This window comes from Aquarana catesbeiana, linkage group LG03 (genome assembly GCF_042186555.1).
Source record: "Aquarana catesbeiana isolate 2022-GZ linkage group LG03, ASM4218655v1, whole genome shotgun sequence".
Taxonomy (NCBI): domain Eukaryota; kingdom Metazoa; phylum Chordata; class Amphibia; order Anura; family Ranidae; genus Aquarana; species Aquarana catesbeiana.
The window spans coordinates 561,914,095-561,937,184 of NC_133326.1; the positions used below are offsets into that span (position 1 = coordinate 561,914,095).

The window sequence follows — 23,090 nt, forward strand, 5'->3', positions numbered from 1 at the left end:
CCTACATTCACATTAGGGAGGGTTTGAAATCTGAACTCGCACGATTTCAAACCGGCAATGAAGTCCGAATTCGGGGACGATTTGACAGACATCTGTGTGGGTTCATGCACAGATGTCTATTAAAATGGCCCCCAAAGTCACCAAAAGTAATACAGAAACTTATTTTGGGAATCGGTTCGGCTCCACAAAGGCAGCGTCGCACCGATTTGAACTGTGTAATTGTCAGCAATAGCTGTAAATTTGGCATGCGATTTGACATGCCAAATCGGCCCAATGTGATTGTGGGCTTAAAGTGGGTACCAAGTGCAGCCTCATCAGTGCCGATCAGTGCAGCCTCACCAGTGCCCACACAAGTGGCGAGGAGGCCGCATATTGCCTCTGAAAAGAAATCTGTGTGTATTGCTTTTCAGAGGCGTGACAGTCTTTTTTAATCAGAGCAGGAGAGGGGGACATTAGTGTAATTGTCTAGGAGGAGGTGATGTTTAAACTTACTAACCAATTTTCCAGCCTCTAGTATGCGTGTACTCTGATTTGCCACCTGTCCTGCACACCTTAACATACACACAGAAAGTGTGTCTGTGTGTGCATCAGGGGGTGGAGTCTGGACATAGCTGATGGGGCAGGCACAACAGAGATTGGATAGATCATAAGGAGGCGGGGCAAAATCATTGGCCTTTTCAGCAAACTGCGTTCACTCCAAATAGAGACAAAAAAAAAAAAAAAGAAAGAAAAATAAATATACGTCAGTCTTAAATGTAGTTAGTAGAATGGACAATAAAATCCAGACTGATCTATAATGAGAAATGACACTTTTCTTCGTATGTCAGAAGGCAGCATGAACCATACAGGTAGCTATGAAAGGTTAAACCAATATATACAAGCAGACACTAAGGTGTTAAATGCCATTTTTTACCAGAAGCACCTGCCTGCAGATGTTGAGCTGTAAATAGTCAGGCTGCATTCACACCTGAACGTTTTCAGCTCGTAAAATGCCATCAAAAACCCGTGAAAACGCCCAACAAACAAAATCCCATTCATTTAAATGGCCCCTGTTCACATCTGAGCATTTTGTCGCCTGTAGTAAAACGCCTGAAGCTGCATTCACACCTGAGTGTATCGTTTCCAGGCAGAAAGTTACGCTATTTTTGCCACGATTTTGTACAGGTCAAAAGGTCACCAATGTAAAAGAATTAAAAAAGCCTGTAATCTGCCAAAAAAGAAGCTGATGTACTTTTTTGAGCGATGGCCGTTTTGCTTTATGTGACAGAAAGCTCAGATGTGAACAGGGGCCATTGAAATGAATGGGATTAGTCTTGTTGGGCGTTTTTAGAGCTGAGGCTGAGAGCAAACAAATGCCCAAAAACGCCTATGTGTAAACAGAGCCTGAGCTCAAAAAAGTACATGAACTTCTTCATAGGCAGATTATAGGCATTTTTCTGCTTTTTTTCTTTGGTGACCTTTTGACCTGTACAAAATTGTGGCAAAAATCATGGTAAAAATGTGCGACTTTCTGCATGAAAGAAATACGCTCAGGTATGAGTGCAGCCTTAACCATTTAGAGTCCTTTCACATTGAAAGCACCTGGGCGTCGACAGTAAAGCGGCGCTATTTTTAGCGCCGCTTTACCGTCGAAATCGGCCGCTAGCGGGGCGGTTTTAACTCCTGCTAGCGGCCAAAAAAAGGTTAAATCCGCCTGCAAAATGCCGCTGCAGCGGCGCTTTGCTGGTGCTGCCCATTGATTTCAATGGGCAGGAGCAGTGTATTCACCGCTCCTACACCGCTACAAAGAAGCTGCAGGCAGGACTTTTTGTAACACCCTGCCAGCGCAGCGCCCCAGTGCGAAAGCACTCAGGCTTTTTTCAGGTGCGCTGTAGCGCCTGAAAAACGCCGCCAGTGTGAAAGGGGTAAGCAGCAGTGTACATGTGTTCATTAAGCCCGGGTTCACACTGATGTGATGTGGGAACCAGTGCGATTCCAGCGCCAGTTGCCGCATTGTATCTCTCCCGTGGGCAGATCACACCACCCTCTGCGAACCTCTGTGGGTGTCAATACAATGTTAATGACACCCCCAGCTTAGTTCACAGATCGCAGTGCGAACTGTTAACTGGCACAGGAATCGGATCGCATAGGTGAGAACACCCATGCGATCTGATTCTAGTGCTGGGAAAAACAAGTCCCTGTTATTTTTTCTGTGCCAATCCAATACGAGTTCAGCCATACAATTTCATGGCTGAACTCGCATCTCACAGACATTGCATGTAATCGGTACCACTGGTGCGGGTGCGAATCACATGCAATGTCTGATCACACTGGTGTGAACCTGGGCTGAAGCAGAGAAGAAAAGAAAAGCACAGTTCTCCCCCAGCAAGGACATAGAGGGTTAATTACTAGAGAGACTCTATTTCAGATAACAGGAGATAGGAGAAACAAAGTGGGAAAGTCAGAGCACAGATAAGCAGTGCTATGAGGTTTGCAAGGAGACCTAGTGAGGATCAGTATTTCCTCTCACCCCTCCAGCCAGGTCAGATATGAAGAATGTACACAGTAGCCGGTCCGCTGCTGAAGCCACAATCCGACTGCTCCATGTGCACTCGGGGTCACAACACAGGAAGAGAAACTGACCTCCTCTCTCACTGCTCTCCGTCTGTTTAGAGAGGAGGAGGGGGGGAGGAGGGGGGAACTGTCACCACACGCTGTATGAGAGAGAGACGCTCTCGAACGCTGCGTGTTCTGTCAAATTCTCAATGAATGGGCTGACTCAGGAGCGGGGGGGGCGGCAAGTGCCGCCCTAGGCCTGGGCCTTGTCGGCCTAGGCCAAGACACAGCACTGGTGTATGGTGAGTTATTTCCCACACGTTGCTGCCATGGAGTCTGTCAGGAAAACAGAAAATTTATATCAAATACTTACCGTAATTTTCCTTTCCTGATAGACTTCATGGCAGTAGGAGTTCCCTCCCAAATGTCTGAAGTAGGCTAGTTACGGAACATGGATAGCAGCCTAAAGCAAAGATTTATGGGAGAGGGGTCCTATTGGGTAGTTATGGAGGCGGGGCCCTGGAGTCTATCAGGAAAGGAAAGTTACAATAATTATTTGACATAAATTTTCCGTTTTCCAATTGGATCAGGGGTAATAATCGACCTAACACTGTCCCCTCTCCACCATCCACCTCATCACTAAATTTTATTTTACTTTACTTTTTTTTATTATTATTCTTTTATTATACAGTCTATTACCTCATCATTTATTATTATTAATATTGATTTTGTTTTAGTCATAGTCTTTTGATTTTTGCATTCTTTTATTTAAGAATTGTAAAGTATTACAATGCAAAGAAAACATATGAAAAGCACCCACTATGAACATCAGTGATATATAAACAAATATTTAAATAATACAATTTTTAAAATAAATAGTAATAATAATAGAAAATAATTAATAAATAAAGATATAGGAGAGGAAAATTTTAAATATAGGAGAGGAAATTTTTTAATTTTTAACACTGCATTTACTTATAATTTTTGTTCAGGAGAGGAAATTTTTAATTTTTATTTATTATTTTCTATTATTATTTTATTATTAAAATGTATTATTCAAATATTTGTTTATATATCACTGATATAGTGGGTGCTTTTCATACAATTGCATCGCAAGAATGCAAAAAAAAATGACTAAAACTAAAATGGCATTTTAGTCAAAAAGACTGACTACAACTAAATCAAAAAGACTATGACTAAAACTAAATGTCAAAATGAACACTGCACTACCATAGAAGAATAAGTAGGAGGTATCTACTAAGCTGCTGAAAGAAAAAAAAATAAGAAAAAGGCTTTTATTACGATTTAATGTGGTAATATATTCATGTAATATGTGCAATGGCATTACAGCCAATAGAGTTTACAGTTGTTTTGTTTTGTTTTGTTTTAATATTTTAAAGTCGCACTTCTGTTTGTCAAAAAGCAATATTTTTGTTTATGAAACTTGTTTTGTTTATAAAAATGTTATATATCACAATGGCTAAATCTGTGTCTGTATTGCATGTTCCAACCTTAATACCATAAATAATAACGTTATTAGATTTTTACTCCAGGAGTATATAACGAGTTTGACAATTCTAGAGAAATGCTTAAAAAATGTGATACAGTTTAATTAAACCCATTAGATTTTAGTTGACTAGAATGTACTGGAGATTTTAGTTGACTAAACTACACCTAAAACAATTCAGATGACTAAAATACGATTCAAATTAAAATGGCATTTTAGTCAAAAGACTATGACTAAAGTCAAGTCGAAATTTGACGCTAGAATATCACTGGTGACAGGACTCTTTAGAAACTAGTATTTCTGTTGCTTTTCCATGCAGTTAATTGAACGACTCAGTACTCTCCTCCCTTGTTTGATCATACTGCACATGGACATGTTTGCACTCCAGGTCATACAATGTTTCCTAGAGTGGATCTATCATTGTCCATTCTGGTTGATATCAGTTTGGACAAACTTTGTATCCAGACTTGTCAATAGAGCTAAGCACAATGTCAGGTCAGAGATATTTGCGACATTTATAGTTATTTAGATCTTGGCAGTGCATTTTGGCCTCCTAACAAAGGCAAGTCTTTTGCATATTAGACCATTTGCTTTGGATGGATATCCTACACTGTGTGCTGCATTCCCCTTATGCCGCGTACACATGACAGGACTTTCCGGCAGAAAAGATCTGACGGAACTAATCCGTCGGACATTCCGATCGTGTGTGGGCTTCATCGGACCTTTTCTGTGAAAAAATCTGACGGATCTTAGAAATAGAACATGTTTCAAATCTTTCTGACGGACTCGACTCCTATCGAAAAAACGTATGTCTGTATGCTAGTCCGACGGACCGAAACCGATGCAAGGGCAACTATTGGCTACTGGCTATTGAACTTCCTTTTCTAGTCCGGTCGTATGTTATCACGTTCGAAACGATCGGACTTTGGTGGGATCGTGTGTAGGCAAGTCTGTTTCATCGGAACTCCGTTGAAAAGTCCTTCGGGTGTTCAGTCCACCAAGAAGTCTGCTCCTGTCTACGTGGCATTAGGAGTTTAAAATGGCGATCACAGTGCTCTGAAGTGGTGTCTTTCATTCAAGTTTGGATATTTGCATATATACAGTGCCTTGAAAAAGTATTCATACCCCTTGACAATTTTATACATTTTGTCATGTTACGACCAAAAACGTAAATGTATATTATTGAGATTTTATGTGATAGACCAACACAAAGTGGCACATAAATGTAAAGTGAAAAGAAAATGATAAATGGTTTTCCAAATTTTTTTACAAATAAATATCTGAAAAGTGTGGCATGCATTCATACTCAGCCCCCTTTACTCTGATACCCCTAACTAATATCTAGTGGAACCAATTGCCTTCAGAAGTCGCCTAATTAGTAAATAGAGTCCACCTGTGTGTAATTTAATCTCAGTATAAATACAGCGGTTCTGTGAAGCCCACAGAGGTTTGTTAGAGAACCTCAGTGAACAAACAGCATTATGAAGGCCAAGGAACACAACAGACAGGCCAGGGATAAAGTTGTGGAGAAGTTTAAAGCAGGGTTAGGTTATAAAAAAATATCCCAAGCTTTGAACATCTCACGGAGCACTGTTCAATCCATCATCTGAAAATGTAAAGTGTATGGCACAACTACAAACCTACCAAGACATGGCCGTCCACCTAAACTCCCAGGCCAGGAGAGCATTAAATCAGAGAAGCAGTCAAGAGGCCCATGGTAACTCTGGAGGAGCTGCAGAGATCCACAGCTCAGGTGGGAGAATCTGTCCACAGGACAACTAGTAGTCGTGCACTTCGCAAATCTGGCTTTTATGGAAGAGTGGCAAGAAAAAAGTCATTGTTGATAGAAATCCATAAGAAGTCCCATTTGCAGTTTGCGAGAAGCCATGTGGGGGACATAGCGCACATGTGGTAGAAGGTGAGAGGAGACAAAAATTTAACTTTTTGGCCTAAAAGCTAAAAGCTATGTGTGGAGGAAAACTAACAGTGCAAATCACCCTGAACACACCATCCCCACTGTGAAACATGGTGGTGGCAGCATCATGTTGCATGCTTTTCTTCAGCAGGGACAGGAAAGCTGGTCAGAGTTGATGGGAAGATTTATATATATATATATATATATATATATATACACACAAATACAGATACAGGGCAATCTTAGAAGAAAACCTGTTAGAGTCTGCAAAAGACTTGAGACTAAGACAGAGGTTGACCTTCCAACGACCCTAAACATACAGCCAGAGCTACAATGGAATGGTTTAGACCAAAGCATATTCATGTGTTAGAATGGCCCAGTCATAGTCCAGAGAAAAATCCATTTGAGAATCTGTGGCAAGATTTAAAAATTGCTGTTCACAGACGCTCTCCATCCAATCTGATAGAGCTTGTGCTATTTTGCAAACAAGAATGGGCAAAAATGTCACTCTCTAGATGTGCAAAGCTGGTAGAGACATCCCCAAAAAGACTTGCAGCTCTAATTGCAGCAAAAGGTGGTTCTACAAAGTATTGACTCAGGGCGGCTGAATACAAATGCACGCCACACTTTTCACATATTTATTTGTAAAAAATTCTGAAAATCATTTATCATTTTCCTTTCACTTTTATGTGCCACTTTGTGTTGGTCTATCACATAAAAAAATTTCAAGGGTTATGAATACATTTTCAAGGCACTGTATTTCAGCAGGGACCGGACAAATTTTGATCCATGTATGGGCTAGTTGGTTGTACACAAGTCAATCTATGTACAACCAGTCTGTTAGGTTTTTCCTGAACGATCAATGCCGGTAACACCGATCGTTGTATTCTGCCGTCGGGGAAGGACCCCACAAGCAGAATACAATAGCGCAGCAGGAGTGGTTCCCCCATCCACATCAAATTTGTGTGGATGGAGGAATTTTTTTCTTTTCTTTTTTTTTTTGTTTTTTTTTTGTTCAACTCACTAAAAAAAGAAATATGGATGGCTCACCTTAGGCATTTGCTATTGGAGACAATCCACTGTCCAGGACTCTAACAACATATGAGACAATGTACTAACCAGCAGTATATAATATGTGTTTTCTGAGCATTAAAGTGTTACTAAACCCAGTAATATGAAAAAAGTGCCCACAGCTTATAAATCTTCTTTTCACATTAAAATACGGCGAATATATACCTTTTTGGCTGATCTGTATACCATGGTCACGTGATAAACTGCAGGGAGTGCCGAGTATTCAGGTAGGAGGAGATTTCCACTATAGCCTGTGTCCTCATGCAGTTATAGGAGGCGGATCATCCACAAATCAAGATGTGACATCCCACCCACTGTGTTCTTTTTTAGTTACTGGGCATGGAGGAGGAGGGAGGGAGGGACGGGGCTGTCATTTAGGATCTGTATACATGCCCAAATGTGTGATGTCAATATCATGTGACCTGAAAATCTCAGCTCAACAAGAAAATATTCTCTCCAGCAATAGAAGCCAAACTGAGCATGTGCAGCTTTACTACCCTCACTGTGTCTTAACTAGCTTTGCCAAGACAGACCCTGCAGGAGGGGGAGGATCTGTGCATACAGGATCAAAGAGCCTTTTTACACAATACAGAGGATTAACCCCTTAAGTTTCACAGTGAGTATAACAAGCATGCTATTCTGCATATACAGACAGATTTTAGTGTTGTGGGTTTAGTAACACTTTAAGTACTCTGAGGAAATTCATTTCAAATAATATCTTATTAAAATGACATGCAGGGTCACATTCAAGGATAAAATCATGCTAAAGCCTGGAGCACTGTACTCTAAAGTGGTTCAGTCTATGATGTTTCCATTATATTGTCTATTGTTGATTAACAGATTGTATGCTTTTTTATCATATTTAGATGTTTATGCTTGTGGGGCAATGAACTCATCAAAATATATGCTGTAAATATACCTTGCCGGATATTTTGTTAGGACAGAGGTCGGCCACCTTTTAAATTATGCGTTTAGTATTTAATGATTATAATATGTAATCTAGAGACACAATAACAAAGGTCTATTTTAAAGAGGTATTGAATTCAAATTTGCAGAAATCAGTGACAGGGTTTTTATTAGAGAAGTCATAAATGCCTCTCCCTGAGTTATGCAAGCTCTTTGCTGTGGTGATGTGATTCCTGTGTACATGCATGGGAAGGAGGTTATCGCCACCCGGCCATTCAAGTGGCCTGAAAAGACAGAATCCAGAAGGAAGACCAGGCAAAGATGGAAGTGCCCGAGACCAGCGGGAACAGTGACAGTGCTACAAGGGGGGCTCCGTATGACAGCTGAGTCTGTCATAATGCACTAGCATTCGGTGCATAGTAGCTACCATGTTATGGCATAGACCTGCAAGTTTCCATTTGAAGAGGATTTCTATACAGTTCCATACTTGACTTACTCTGGGGCCCATTATTTTTTTTTTTTTAACTGCTCCCTGTGTCCCTGATCTAGAGAGTGTCCCTCATTACTTGTCTCGAGTACACAAAGTGGTGGGAAATCCAACGTTTTGGGCTTTAAATATACTTTATAAGTGTTTACGTTGTGTTAATTTAAAGCAGACCCTCAGTCATTTTTTCATCTATTAAATCTTCTGTCCTTGTTGTTTTAACTTTGGATAGTAATTTTTTTTTTCTGCCAGTAAAATACCTTATACAGCCCACTTCCTTTTTCTTGTCTGGTAATAATCCTAGACTTATAACATCATGCACAAATCCCTCTCTCACTCTCACTCTCCTGAGAGTTTGCCAGGAAGGGAGGGGGATGAGTCATAAAAGGGCCAATGAGAGCTGGAGGTGTGCCTCTGTGTGTCTGTGTAAATCCAAGAAGTGAACAGGCCCCATTTAAAATGGATGCAGCCAGACTCAGTGGAAGATTTCTCCAGCATATTTGGCAAGTATATATAAAATAATATGCAAAGTGGTTGGAGGGAAGCTTCAGAATGGCAAAAATGTTTTTATTACAAATTATGTGAGCAGACAGCAGTTTCTCTTTAATGTGCGACTTCTTCAAATGAAAAAATGCTTTAAAGTGTTACTAAACCCACAACAGTAAAATCAGTCTGTATATGCAGTAAAGCATACTTGTTATACTCACTGGAACCTAAGGGGTTAATCCGCTGCATTGTGTAAAAAGGCTGTTTTATCCTGTCTCCTCCTCTTCTTTCATTGTCCCCAATCCATCTCCTGATGAGACAGAGCCTTTGGAGTCACTCTGCACATGCTCAGTTTGGTGTGTATTGCTAGAGTTTTTTTTTTCTTCTTGGGAGGGTGCATGTGATCAGCACAGGGCCAGTTAGTCAGCCTCATAGGACAGTCAGAGGAGAATGAAAACTCCTCCTACAAGCTTTAACCAGGCACTGATAAAAGTGACAAGACTGCTATATACTGCTGATGAAAAAGGGTATTTAGCAGTTTGAATTTACATTTACATGTTCTATGTACTGTGGGAGACCAGATATAGTGAATGCAGGGTCCTGGGTTTAGTAACACTAATGCCCCGTACACACAGTCGGATTTTCTGACGGAAAATGTGTGATAGGACCTTGTTGTCAGAAATTCCGACCGTGTGTAGGCTCCATCACACATTTTCCATCGGAATTTCCGACACACAAAGTTTGAGAGCAGGCTATAAAATTTTCCGACAACAAAATCCGTTGTCGGAAATTCCGATTGTGTGTACACAAATCCGATGCACAAAGTGCCACGCATGCGCAGAATAAATTAAGAGACGAAAGCTATTGCCTACTGCCCCATTTATAGTTCCGATGTTCATGTTTTACGTCACCGCGTTCAGAACGATCGGATTTTCCGACAACTTTGTGTGACCGTGTGTATGCAAGACAAGTTTGAGCCAACATCCGTCGGAAAAAATACATGGATTTTGTTGTCGGAATGTCCGATCAATATCCGACCGTGTGTACAGGGCATAAGTGTGACATGTTTGTTTTTTGTTTTGCCTTTAATATTACTTCAAGCACATTAAAAAATAAGTACAGTGGGGACAGAAAGTATTCAGACCCCCTTATATTTTTCACTCTTTGTTATATTGCAGCCATTTGCTAAAATCATTTAAGTTCATTTTTTTCCTCATTACATAACAGAAAAACACAGAATTGTTGACATTTTTGCAGATTTATTAAAAAAGAAAAACTGAAATATCACATGGTCCTAAGTATTCAGACCCTTTGCTCAGTATTTAGTAGAAGCACCCTTTTGATCCATTTTTAGGTCTCTTCAGAGATGCTCAATTGGGTTTAAGTCAGGGCTCTGGCTGGGCCATTCAAGAACAGTCACGGAGTTGTTGTGAAGCCACTCCTTCGTTATTTTAGCTGTGTGCTTAGGGTCATTGTCTTGTTGGAAGGTAAACCTTCGGCCCAGTCCAAGGTCCTGAGCACTCTGGAGAAGGTTTGCGTCCAGGATATCCCTGTACTTGGCCGCATTCATCTTTCCCTCAATTGCAACCAGTCATCCTGTCCCTGCAGCTGAAAAACACCCCCAGAGCATGATGCTGCCACCACCATGCTTCACTGTTGGGACAGGTGATGAGTAGTGCCTGGTTTTCTCCACACATACCGCTTAGAATTAAGGCCAAAAAGATCTATCTTGGTCTCATCAGACCAGAGAATCTTATTTCTCACCATCTTGGAGTCCTTCAGGTGTTTTTTTTAGCAAACTCCATGCAGGCTTTCATGTGTCTTGCACTGAGGAGAGGCTTCCGTCGGGCCACTCTGCCATAAAGCCCCGACTGGTGGAGGACTGCAGTGATGGTTGACTTTCTACAACTTTCTCCCATCTCCATCTCTGGAGCTCAGCCACAGCGATCTTTGGGTTCTTCTTTACCTCTCTCACCAAGGCTCTTCTCCCCCAATAGCTCAGTTTGGCCAGACAGCCAGCTCTAGGAAGGGTTCTGGTCATCTCAAACATCTCCCATTTAAAGATTATGGAGGCCACTGTGCTCTTAGGAACCTTAAGTGCAGCAGAAATTTTTTTGTAACCTCGGCCAGATCTGTGCCTTGCCACACACTGTCTCTGAGCTGTTCAGGCACTTCCTTTGACCTCATGATTCTCATTTGCTCTGACATGCACTGTGAGCTGTAAGGTCTTATATAGACAGGGATGTGGCTTTCCTAATCAAGTCCAATCAGTATAATCAAACACAGCTGGACTCAAATGAAGGTGTCGAACCATCTCAAGGAAGAGCAGAAGAAATGGACAGCACCTGAGTTAAATATATGAGTGTCTCAGCAAAGGGTCTGAATACTTAGGACCATGTGATATTTCTATTTTTTCTTTTTTAATAAATCTGCAAAAAATGTCAACAATTCTGTGTTTTTCTGTCAATTTGGGGTGCTGTGTGTAATGAGGAAAAAAAATGAACCTAAATGATTTGAGCAAATGGCTGCAATATAACAAAGAGTGAAAAATGTAAGGGGGTCTGAATACTTTCTGTCCCCACTGTACTTATTTTTTAATGTGCTTGAAGTGATATTAAAGGCAAAACAAAAAACAAACATGTCACACTTATGCCCTGTACACACGGTCGGACATTGATCAGTATCATTGTGTGTATAGTATATATATAAATATATTTGATTAACCAACCACGCACTTTTGTTTTGATTGTGGTTTTGCATTTCCATGTTCTGTGTACCTATAGGAGACCACATATAATGAATGCAGGGTCCTGGGTTCAGTAACACTAACCAGGTTATAATGACTCCTATTGCACGATCACAGGTTTCCTTTCGGGAATGGCCTGTCGCAGTTGGGGGTAGAGACACAACGCCAGAGCTGATGCCAATCAAGTACACAGTGCTGGTGTTTGTGGGTGGAACTTTCAGCAGGAACAGAGTAGCTGTACGATCTAAAAGAACTCTTCAAGCCATTTGAAGTAATCGGACATTCAATTATTAAAAAGGGCAGAGGTAAACACTTACCAAGCACTATATAATAAAATGACAGTGCCCAGAATTGAGCTTTCCGCTTTTTTCAGCAAGCATTGCAGCTAGTTTTCATTGTCAGCTGGTGTGTAGAGGGTGGGTATTTAACATAAGGGAGGATTACAGGTAGGTTAGACAAAGCACAGTTTAAATGTGTGGACATTTGCAGTGATTACATATATATAAGTTAAACATCTGATTTAAACAGTCTGGATTTTTTTTCCATGACATTTTGCTTCCCGGCCGTCAAAGGTTCTTCCTGGAGCTCCCAATGTACAGTCGTCTGGTAATGTCTTTGACCTGTGAGACACATTGGACGCCATCAGTGTTTTGTCTCTGTGTAGCTGTTCAAGTCACCGTTCTCAGTCACAAAAGGCATTTCTTTGGGTTTCGGACAGAATGGGACATATCGGAGCCAAGAGGCGGTGCAGAATTTTGTTCCAATGCCAAAGGGAAGGTCATAGACATTGCTCACATCGCAGAAATCCAAGTCAGTCTCGCCGTTCACCTCTTTCCAAGCAATGATTCCCCGCTCTTCCTTTGTGCCTGCATAAGTAAGGAGAAAAGAAATAAAAACATCCTGTGAAAACAGCTAGATTTATGGCTATGCAAAGGCACTGCTACTGTGATAAAATATGGCAGTTTTATTCTGTGATTCGTCCTGTATAACATAACCACACAATTATGTTTCTTAAGCCCCATACACACTATTAGATTTTCTTCAGATTTACCAAAACCATATAATATGAAGTCAAACCTCAATGCCGTGTACACATGACTGGACTTTTCGGCATCAAAGGTCCGACGAAATGAATCCGTCAGACAATTCAATCATACGTGGGCTTCATCGGACCTTTTCTGTCTAAAAATCTGACGGACCTTAGAAATAGAACAAGTTTCAAATCTTTCCGACGGACTCGATTCCTATCGAAAAATCTGTTAGTCTGTATGCTAGTCCGACGGACCAAAAACGACGCAAGGGCAGCTATTGGCTATTGGCTATGAACTTCCTTATTCTAGTCAGGGTCCAGGGGCAGATCGGGGGGGGGGGGCAACAGGGCAATTGCCCCCTCAAAATAATAGCACTATGTCATTGTGTGTCATTGAGTGTCGTCACACTAATTTGCTGCCTTGTTCTGCGCTGCCGCTGCCCGAGTCTCTCTCTCACATCAGCCGATCAGCGGCGCCGAGAGAAAGATTTGTGTCTAATGTGGTTACGGTCACTCACTGACTGACAAGGATACCAGGAGGAGTCGGAGGAGGTGGGTGGAGCCTTTTCCCTGCACTCGTTGCTAGACGCCAGGCGGCCCAGGTGTTAGCAATTAGTGACGTCAGTCACAGTGAGTGACGTCGGTCTCGAGTCTCTCAGAGCCGACGTGACTGTGTTTACAGTTCCGTTCCAACCACTGCACTGACCTACAGTAACTTACTGCACTAACATGTCCAGCCAGCGTCCACAGTCAGTGGCGGCAGAGCGCCAGCATTCTTCTTTCTCCATCCATGACTGTGTTGGCCCCACCCACCGTCACCCTCCTCCCTCCATGTTGTCCACACTACAGGCCTCAGCCGCCCCTGAATTAGTGTTGGCTCCACCCACCTCCTCCATCTTCTCCACCTTGGGCAGTCTGCAGAGCGGAGTGAATTGAATACAGGAAGAAGACTTATTGAGAAGATTACTGGAGCCATCCGATCCTTCTCCACTCTCTCCATTGCTCCTGCATGATAACCCCTACCCTCACCAGAGCACCAACTGACTAAACGTGAGTAAAAGAATGAATGAATGTCGTGTCAAATCGCAAAATACATGTGTGCCATTATGTATGAAACAAAAAATGCCCTTTTAGTCTGGATCTTAACCCCTTCAGCTCTGAAAAGTTTTACCCCTCATGACCAGACCATTTTTTGTGATACTGCACTGCGTTACTTTGATTGGCTGACAATTGAGCGGTCGTGCGGCGTTGTACCCAAATAAAATTGACGTCCTTTTTTTCCCACAAATAGCGATTTCTTTTGGTGGTATTTGATCACCTCTGCGGTTTTTGCGGTAGAGCGACAATTTTGAAAAAAAAAAAAACTATATATTTTGTGTTTTTTCTATAAAAAATGTATTCCACAGTTTAGGCCGATACGCATTCTTCTACATATTTTTGGTAAAAAAAATCCCAATAAGCGAATATTGATTGTTTTGCACAAAATTTATAACGTCTACAAACTATGGGATAGAATTATGGCATTTATATTTAATTATTTTTTACTAGTAATGGCGGCGATCAGTGATTTTTAGCGGTATTGCAGCAGACAGATCGGACACCTAACTGACACTTTTGACATTTTGGGGACCAGTGACACTAATAAAGTGATCAGTGTGGCATGGGACGTGACAATCTGCAACGTGTGGCAAGGGACGTGGCAAGTGACAATCTGCATCTGGTGACAGGTGACGTGGCAAGTGACAATCCGCAACGTGTGGCAAGTGACACGCTCGGGGCTCCCACTGATTCTGCATTATGGTGAGTTCAACCATTTCATTTTTTATAACAATGTAATTATAGTAATAATGCGCTTCAATCATCCTGACACCATAAAAACCATGGTGCCATGATGATTGAAGCGCTAACACCAGCCATTTCCCTGATAAATTTACCCCAAAAAAACATATTTTCTGACAGTGCCCCTCCCGAGACTAGGCTCTGGATCCGCCCCTGGTCCGGTCGTACGTCATCACGTTTGAAACTATCGGACTTTGGTGTGATCGTGTGTAGGCAAGTCCGTTTCGTTGGAACTATGTCGGAACTCCTTTGAAAAGTCCATCGGAGTTCAGTCCAATGAGAAGTCCGCTCGTGTGTACGCGGCATAAGAGTTTCAATTTGTATGCAATCAAGGCAGGACATTCCACTGCATGGTTTTGGTAAATCTGAAGACAAAAATCTGCAGAAAATCTAATAGTGTGTATGGGGTCTAACACAAAAGTATGTCAAAGTTATTTGCAAACGAAATAAAGACTTTAAAAATAAATGTAATTTTCAGTGTGAATAAGGGGATAAATTTACATTTATTTATTTAATGCAACGGCCATACACAAAAAATAACTGAACATAAAATAAAAACCAGCAAAAATAATAATAATAGCTAAAAGGAGGAAAGATGGGAGGAGTTGGGACTGAATGGAATAAATAGGTGTTTACAAAGAGAGAAATAGGAGAAACTCGCTCCATTACATCTGTGAAGTTTCTTTAAACTGTACGTCTGGACAAAAACAAACAAACAAAAAAATGCAGTACATGCACATTTCAGCAAGTTTTATTCCTTAAAAATATTGCAAATACAGAAAAATATCCACTGATCCAGCCACAAATCTAGTGTACTCATTACTTCCTGTAGATAGCTAGAGTTCTCCTCTGCGGGACTACAGAATACTTCCCCCTCCCTCTTTTTGCAAAGTAATATAAAATTTACCACAAATGCAAAACTAAAAATCAAAACAAAAGCATTTGGCTGGTTGAATTAAAAAAAAAAAAAAAGTATGATATATAGGGATGAGCTTCGAGTCGAACATTGGCTGTTCGCAAGTTCGCCGAACAGCGAACAATTTGGGGTGTTCGCGGCAAATTTGAATGCCACAAAACACCCTTTAAAAGTCTATGGGAGAAATCAAAAGTGCTAATTTTAAAGGCTTATATGGAAGTTATTGTCATAAAAAGTGTTTAGGGACCCGGGTCCTGCCCCAGGGGACATGTATCAATGCAAAAAAAAGTTTTAAAAACGGACGTTTTTTCAGGAGCAGTGATTTTAATAATGCTTAAAGTCAAACAATAAAAGTGTAATATCGCCTTTAAATTTCGTAGCTGGGGGGTGTCTATAGTATGCCTGTAAAGGGGCGCATGTTTCCCGTGTTTAGAACAGTCTGACAGCAAAATGACATTTGAAAAAAAAGGAAAAAAGCCATTTAAAACTACTCGCGGCTATTGCATTGCCGGTCCGACAATACACATAGAAGTTCATTGATAAAAACGGCATGGGAATTCCCCACAGGGGAACCCCGGACCATAATTAAAAAAAAAAAAGACGTGGGGGTCCCCCTAAATTCGGTCTGGTATGGATTTTAAGGGGAACCCCGCGCCAAAAAAAAAAAAAAACGTTGTGGCGTCCACCCAAAAATCCATACCAGACCCTTATCCGAGCACGCAACCTGGCAGGCCGCCGGAAAAGAGGGGGGACGAGAGAGCGCCCCCCCCTCCTGAACCATACCAGGCCACATGCCCTCAAAATTGGGAGGGTGCTTTGGGGTAGCCCCCCAAAACACCTTGTCCCCATGTTGATGAGGACAAGGGCCTCATCCCCACAACCCTGGCCGGTGGTTGTGGGGGTCTGCGGGCGGGGGGGGGCTTATCGGAATCTGGAAGCCCCCTTTAACAAGGGGACCCCCAGATCCCGCCCCCCCCCCCGTGTGAAATGGTACCCCTACCATTTCACTAAAAAACTGTCAAAAATGTTAAAAATGACAAGAGACAGTTTTTGACAATTCCTTTATTTAAATGCTTCTTCTTTCTTCTTTCTTCTATCTTCCTTCATCTTCTTCTTCTTCTTCTTCTGGTTCTTCCTCTGGCGTTCTCGTCCAGCATCTTCTCCGCGGCGTCTTCTATCTTCTTCTCCTCAGGCCGCTCCGCACCCATGGCATGGGGGGAGGTTCCCGCTCTTCTCTTCATCTTCTTCTCCCTTCTTCGGGCCGCTCCGCACTCATGCTGGCATGGAGGGAGGCTCCCGCTGTGTGATGGCGTCTCCTCTTCTGACGGTTCTTAAATAACTGGGGGCGGGGCCACCCGGTGACCCGCCCCCCTCTGACGCATGGGACATGACGGGACTTCCCTGTGGCATTCCCCGTGACGTCACAGGGAAGTCCCATCAAGTCACCGTGCGTCAGAGGGGGGCGGGGTCACTGGGTGGCACCGCCCCCCGTTATTTAAGAACCGTCAGACGAGGAGATGCCGTCACACAGCGGGAGCCTCCCTCCATGCCAGCATGGGTGCGGAGCGGCCCGGAGAAAAAGAAAAAAGAAAAAAGAAGGAAGAAGGAAGAAGGAAGAAGGAAGAAGAAGGAAGAAGGAAGAAGAAGGAAGAAGGAAGAAGGAAGAAGTGTCAAAAACTGTCTCTTGTCATTTTTAACATTTTTGACAGTTTTTTAGTGAAATGGTAGGGGTACGTTTGTACCCCCTTACCATTTCACACAGGGGGGATCTGGGGGTCCCCTTGTTAAAGGGGGCTTCCAGATTCCGATAAGCAGTCCGCCCGCAGACCCCCACAACCACCGGCCAGGGTTGTGGGGATGAGGCCCTTGTCCTCATCAACATGGGGACAAGGTGTTTTGGGGGGCTACCCCAAAGCACCCTCCCAATATCGAGGGCATGTGGCCTGGTACGGTTCAGGAGGGGGGGCCGCTCTCTCGTCCCCCCCTCTTTTCCTGCGGCCTGCCAGGTTGCATGCTCGGATAAGGGTCTGGTATGGATTTTTGGGGGGATCCCACGCAGTTTTTTTTTTGGCGCGGGGTTCCCCTTAAAATCCATGCCAGACCTGAAGGGCCTGGTATGGAATTTAGGGGGACCCCCACGTCATTTTTTTTTTAAATTTTGGCCGGGGTTCCCCTTAATATCCATACCAGACCTGAAGGGCCTGGTATGGATTTTAGGGGGACCCCCACGTCATTTTTTTTTTTTTTTTATTTGGTTCGGGGTTCCCCTGTGGGGAATTCCCATGCCGTTTTTTATCAATGAACTTCTATGTGTATTGTCGGACTGGCAATGCAATAGCCGCAAGTAGTTTTAAATGGCTTTTTTCCTTTCAAATGTCATTTTGCTGTCAGACTGTTCTAAACACGGGAAACATGCGCCCCTTTACAGGCATACTATAGACACCCCCCCAGCTACGAAATTTAAAGGGATATTACACTTTTATTGTTTGACTTTAAGCATTATTAAAATCACTGCTCCTGAAAAAACGGCCGTTTTTAAAACTTTTTTTTGCATTGATACATGTCCCCTGGGGCAGGACCCAGGTCCCCAAACACTTTTTATGACAATAACTTGCATATAAGCCTTTAAAATTAGCACTTTTGATTATTCATGTTCGTGTCCCATAGACTTTAACGGTGTTCGCGTGTTCGAATAAACTTTTTTCCTGTTCGCATGTTCTGGTGCGAACCGAACAGGGGGGTGTTCGGCTCATCCCTAATGATATATATGTGACAGACCTAGCCAGGACAGAGGCTTTTGGAGAGGATTGAATGCTGGCCTCTTGCTTACTGATTATGGGACCTGGATTTTAAGGGAACAATACTCTTTGCGAGGTGTATGCCTGGGGACCTTGAAGTAATGTTAAGCTAAAAAACCTTCAGTCTTTAGAACTACTTTAGAAGGGACAGTCTGACTAAAACAGATGATATTTCAGTTTACATTAGATCCAGCTGAGGAAACGAATACCCCTCAGCTACTTAAATGTTTCCTGTGAGTCCTACTAACCTCTGCCCATATAAATAGTTGTCATGCACAGCTGTAAGTGTCAGCAAGATAATCGCATCCCTGGGGTCTCCACTATTAACCCATGGTTGATTTAGCCCACCAGTCCCTGCCTTTTTTCTTTTTTATATCAGTTTTGGGTGGACTGACCTCTTCAAACACAGACAGGTCTACTTTAGTGCTAAACCTTGGTTACCTGGTATGGTGTTGTCTAGAATGAAGCCTAGGGAACCTCCGACAAACATTCCTGTAGTTAGTAGCACCAGGATCACTTGGTCTAGCCCACTGATTCCTGGGAAGAAAAGAAATGTATGTTTTTAGTTATATTCTTATGTGAAAGACTCCAATGGAAGGAGCCATTCTCCGACTTATGCCGTGAAGTTGAATGAAAGTTGTACCAAAGAGAGGCATATAAAAAGGCTGCCTATGCTGACCTCCTTCTGAAATGCTAACTGCCTGGTGGTCATGCTGATCCAACAGCTTTAATACTTTCAGTCACTGATTCAAAACTACTTACCCTTGGTCTTGTTCAGTGAATTGAGGACAGGATGACAGAGAGGCAACTACCATTTTCAAAAGGAGGTCATTCATTTTTTAATTAGATTTTTACCTGCTTGCTGTTCCATATTTTGATACTTCATATTTTGATACTTGTACTTCAGATAAAGTTCACCCTCTAGTGGTCATAACAGGATTAGCAGCCATGTTCAAAGAGATCCTGTCACCCTGTCCATTGAGGGCAAAATGACAGTGTCTGTGTAAAGCCAATCCCTGACCCCTTTATACTCACCTCTCTGTGGTCCTTTTTCTGTGTCTGCCATTGTTAAATACAGAGTACTTCTGGTTATAGGGGAGCCTCTGACATCCTCAGATGACAGAGGGGGTGACACCACCCCTCACTCTGAGCTCAGACACTGGGTATTTTGGTGCCGGCTGCAATAGAAAGGGAAGCCACAGGAAAGTACTGAAAAAGCGAGTATAATGTGGCCCTTACAAATTTATATGAATAAACCCCTGATGTCACATTATACAGAAACTTGTCAAATGAGATCCAACTTTTATTACTCAAAATCAGTTCTTGCCATTCCTTCTGTGTATGCCATATTGGTGAGACCTTACCTTATCTATTCCTTTGCCTGAATGTGTACAACAAAATACGTAGGTGCATGTTTATGTCAGAATTGATGTTGTTACTTTATGCCTAGTTCAATACCAATAAAAAACTCCTTTGGAATATGGCTGGTTCACAACACAATTGCTTTTTTTATATGTTTTGTGAATACTTATACTTTGTTTTCATTTAATAGAATGCCCTGACCCCTAGCGGATAATTCATCACCTGAAGAGTCCCAAAGGGCGAAACATGTTGGGATTCAACAGTACAATACCGCTATGTAACTAATGACCACATACATTAGGTCATAAGTGCATGTTTTTATATTTATTTAATATTTTAGATTATTGTTCAATAAAAATAGTTTAAGGAAAAAAAAAAAAAACTTTGTTTACCATTATGTTGCACCCATAAAGTCCAATTCATTGCTTCTCTTTTTCTCATATGAAGTGATGGCTCATCCACATTAATGCATATATCCACCAGGAATTGCACAGGAACGTGCTTGCGTTCCTGTGCAATTTGAGTGTGGTGCATTTTCAGCCCATTCATTTGAATAGGCTGAAATCACACTGCACCAAACCAAAAAACGCACTGCAACTGGATTGCATGGTACTTCTGTATCATGTGATCTGGTGCAGGCAAACACACTGTTTTTGTCAGGGCTGGGCTCAGTCCTTCCTTCTCTGAGCTGGTCTGTTAATGATATCCTGCTCGTCAGTCCTGCTTGCTGTTCTACTACGCTGTTCTCTGGTTCCCTGACGTTTTGACTTGTCTATCTGTTCTGGTTCCTGAACTCTGGCTATGTTTTGATTATGTTTACTCTGTTTACCTTTTCTTATTATTATTATTAAACAAGTGTGATTTAACTGTACTTCTGTCTCAGTCTGATTCATGGTTTCTGACAGTTTTGCAACCTGCGTTTGGGGTGTCCTTAGCATTGCAGTGACACCTGCTGCAGATTGCAAGGGCAGTGCGTTTTGAACGCAGTGTGTGATGTCATCAGTCTGCTGCAGGCAGGATGAAGCATTTGCTCAGTCTCCTTTCCACCAGTGTACAAACTGCAACATTGTAACCTGGTACCAAGTCACAAGATGAGAGGCTGCAGCAGGGGTTAATCTGACATCAGACATTTGTGAACACAGAGAAAAGGCTGCACAGGTACCATTATTTACATGCTTGTGTCATCTCTGAGCTGGCATCCCAGTCCGCAAATTATATGATGACCCTGGGTGATGCCTGAACAGATGGGTACTGTCATTCTGGAGAGAAAAGCAGATGAATTGTCAGGGCTGGGCTCAGCCCTTCCTTCTCTGAGCTGGCCACTCAACTGTCAGCTAATTGCCAGCTCCTATCTCTCCATAGTGACTAACCTGTTGATGATATCCTGCTCGACAGTCCTGCTTACTTAAGCCGCCCAGCCCAGATAATATCCGCCTTTGCCTTGGTCACATCTCTAGAGACGTGTACTGTGTTCCTGTTAAAGATTTGCTTGGCTAACATTCCTTCCTGCTTGCTGTTCTACTATGCTGATCTCTGGCTCCCTGACGTTTTGGCTTGTCTGATTATTCGCTACGGTTCTTGAACTCTGGCTATGTTTTGACTACGTTTACCTTTTTTTATTAATATTAAACAAGTGTGATTTATCTGTACTTCTGTCTCAGTCTGATTTATGGTTTCTGACATGAAGGCATTGTCGGGGGGGGGGGGGGAGTACCGTGACCTCAGTGAGAGGTAATAAATACCTGGCAGCGTTACACTGACATATCCATATTAAGTATGGACTTAACATGAAAAAATTATTGTAGACAGGTCCACTTTAATTGAATGTAAAATGATTACTCAGATGAGTTACGATTAATGGCATTTGGCAAAAACAACAAGTCTAATGGCTGTATAAAAAAAAAAAATAAAAAAAATTATAGACTTGGGACAGTTCACAGAGTAAACTCTCTTCCTTACCGGTTTCTAAAAGTGCTGCATTTTTGTTCACCCAGTTTGGAATGGTCAGGCCACAAAATATAGAAAATCCAGTTATAAATATATTTCTGGAGGAATTCATGTCGGCAAACTGTAAAAAAAAAAAATAAAACCAGAACAGATCTTTATGTGTACCAAAAGTATTGTATCCAAGGTTTAGAGAGTGTTTATATTTGTAAGTTTTTCTTAAAGTGACATAAAGAAGAAGAAAAAAAAAAAAAAAAAAAAAAAACACACCACACACAAAGAACGTCTTTCCCATTCACCTGCAAATTGGACATCCCAACTGCCGCAATTACCCCAAACATCACCAGGAACATTCCGCCGACTACTGGAGTCGGTATAGTGGCAAATATAGCACCAATTTTACCAAACATGCCCAGTAGAAGCATTACTATCCCTCCGAAAACAATGACCATCCGACTTCCAACCTGAAAGGCAGAAATAAATGTTAGAGTCCCATAGAAATAGTACTTCAAATCCTGCAGGCGGGCCGTTACAACGTGAGCCTGACCTTGCAGTTAGTGCCAGTTAGTCACCACTCAGAACTTGATACCAATCACTCCATCTCTCCGACCTGTATACCCCCCTTACATCTGGTACTGCTTGCCTGTAATAGCTGGCAGCGGGCATGACGGTAGGAGAAGAGAAGCAGGGCGCAAGAGATGTATCCTAGAAACTTTGTTGATGTTTTTAAAGATGTTCCTTTTTTGTTCAAAATCAAATCCTCATGCAATCAATTATTGATACCTAGGGGCAAACCAGAGCTTTGCAAATTGAATTTAGGACAAACCAACCCAAATGGTATATACTGTATCTCTGTTTGCCAACACAGTAAAAGTGTATCTCAAGCCAAAAGCTTTTTTGGACAGAGTAGGGAAGCATTTAAAACTGTCAATCCTTCCTTAGAAGCATTTACCCTCAATTATTGTCTGCTGACAAAGTTTTACCAGACAGAAAGTGAAGGAAAATCTGCAGCAGAAATAAAGACAGAAATACAAATCTGAAAAGGGGCTCCAGTCTCTTCCTCCTATACAAAAGGATTTATATTTCTGGCTTTACTACTGTTGGAGAGCTCCCCTCATTTCCTGTCTGGTAAAATGTCAGCAGGACAGGATCTTTATAGCAGTAGAACCCCACAGGAGTTAAAGTTTTGTAAACCTTCATGTTTTTTCACCTTAATGCATCCTATGCATTAAGGTGAAAAAACTTCTGTCAGTCACCAGCTCCCCATTTTACTTACCTGAGCCCTGGAATTTCCAACGGCGAGGACGGCTTAATGCATGAGACATGTGCTTTATCATGCTGTGGGAAGTTGGGAACCTCTGACCTTTTCTTTTCGATGGTGCGTTTCAAACCAGTTATAGCTATTGTTTGCCCTGATAGCGATTTTATATTATATTATATATTTATTTATTTATTACACATACATACATACACACACATATACACACACAGGGCTCAAAATTTCAAGTCCTGAGCTACTAGCCAGGCCTCAAGGGTTACTCGCCACCAGTT

At 42.0% G+C, this 23,090-nt stretch overlaps 1 protein-coding gene across 1 annotated transcript in view; it reads right to left on the minus strand.

Annotated features, from left to right (window-relative positions):
* Positions 1–12,101: 12,101 nt before the first annotated feature.
* LOC141132865 (solute carrier family 23 member 1-like) overlaps positions 12,102–23,090 on the minus strand; it is a 147,513-nt gene continuing 136,524 nt past the window's right edge. Inside the window, exons 9-12 of the mRNA XM_073621790.1 lie at positions 21,839–22,003; positions 21,555–21,663; positions 18,675–18,770; positions 12,102–12,516 (exon numbers count right to left, since the gene is read on the minus strand). Coding sequence (XP_073477891.1) covers positions 12,293–12,516; positions 18,675–18,770; positions 21,555–21,663; positions 21,839–22,003 — 594 coding nt within the window. The 3' untranslated portion in view covers positions 12,102–12,292. The remainder of the gene's footprint in view (positions 12,517–18,674; positions 18,771–21,554; positions 21,664–21,838; positions 22,004–23,090) is intronic.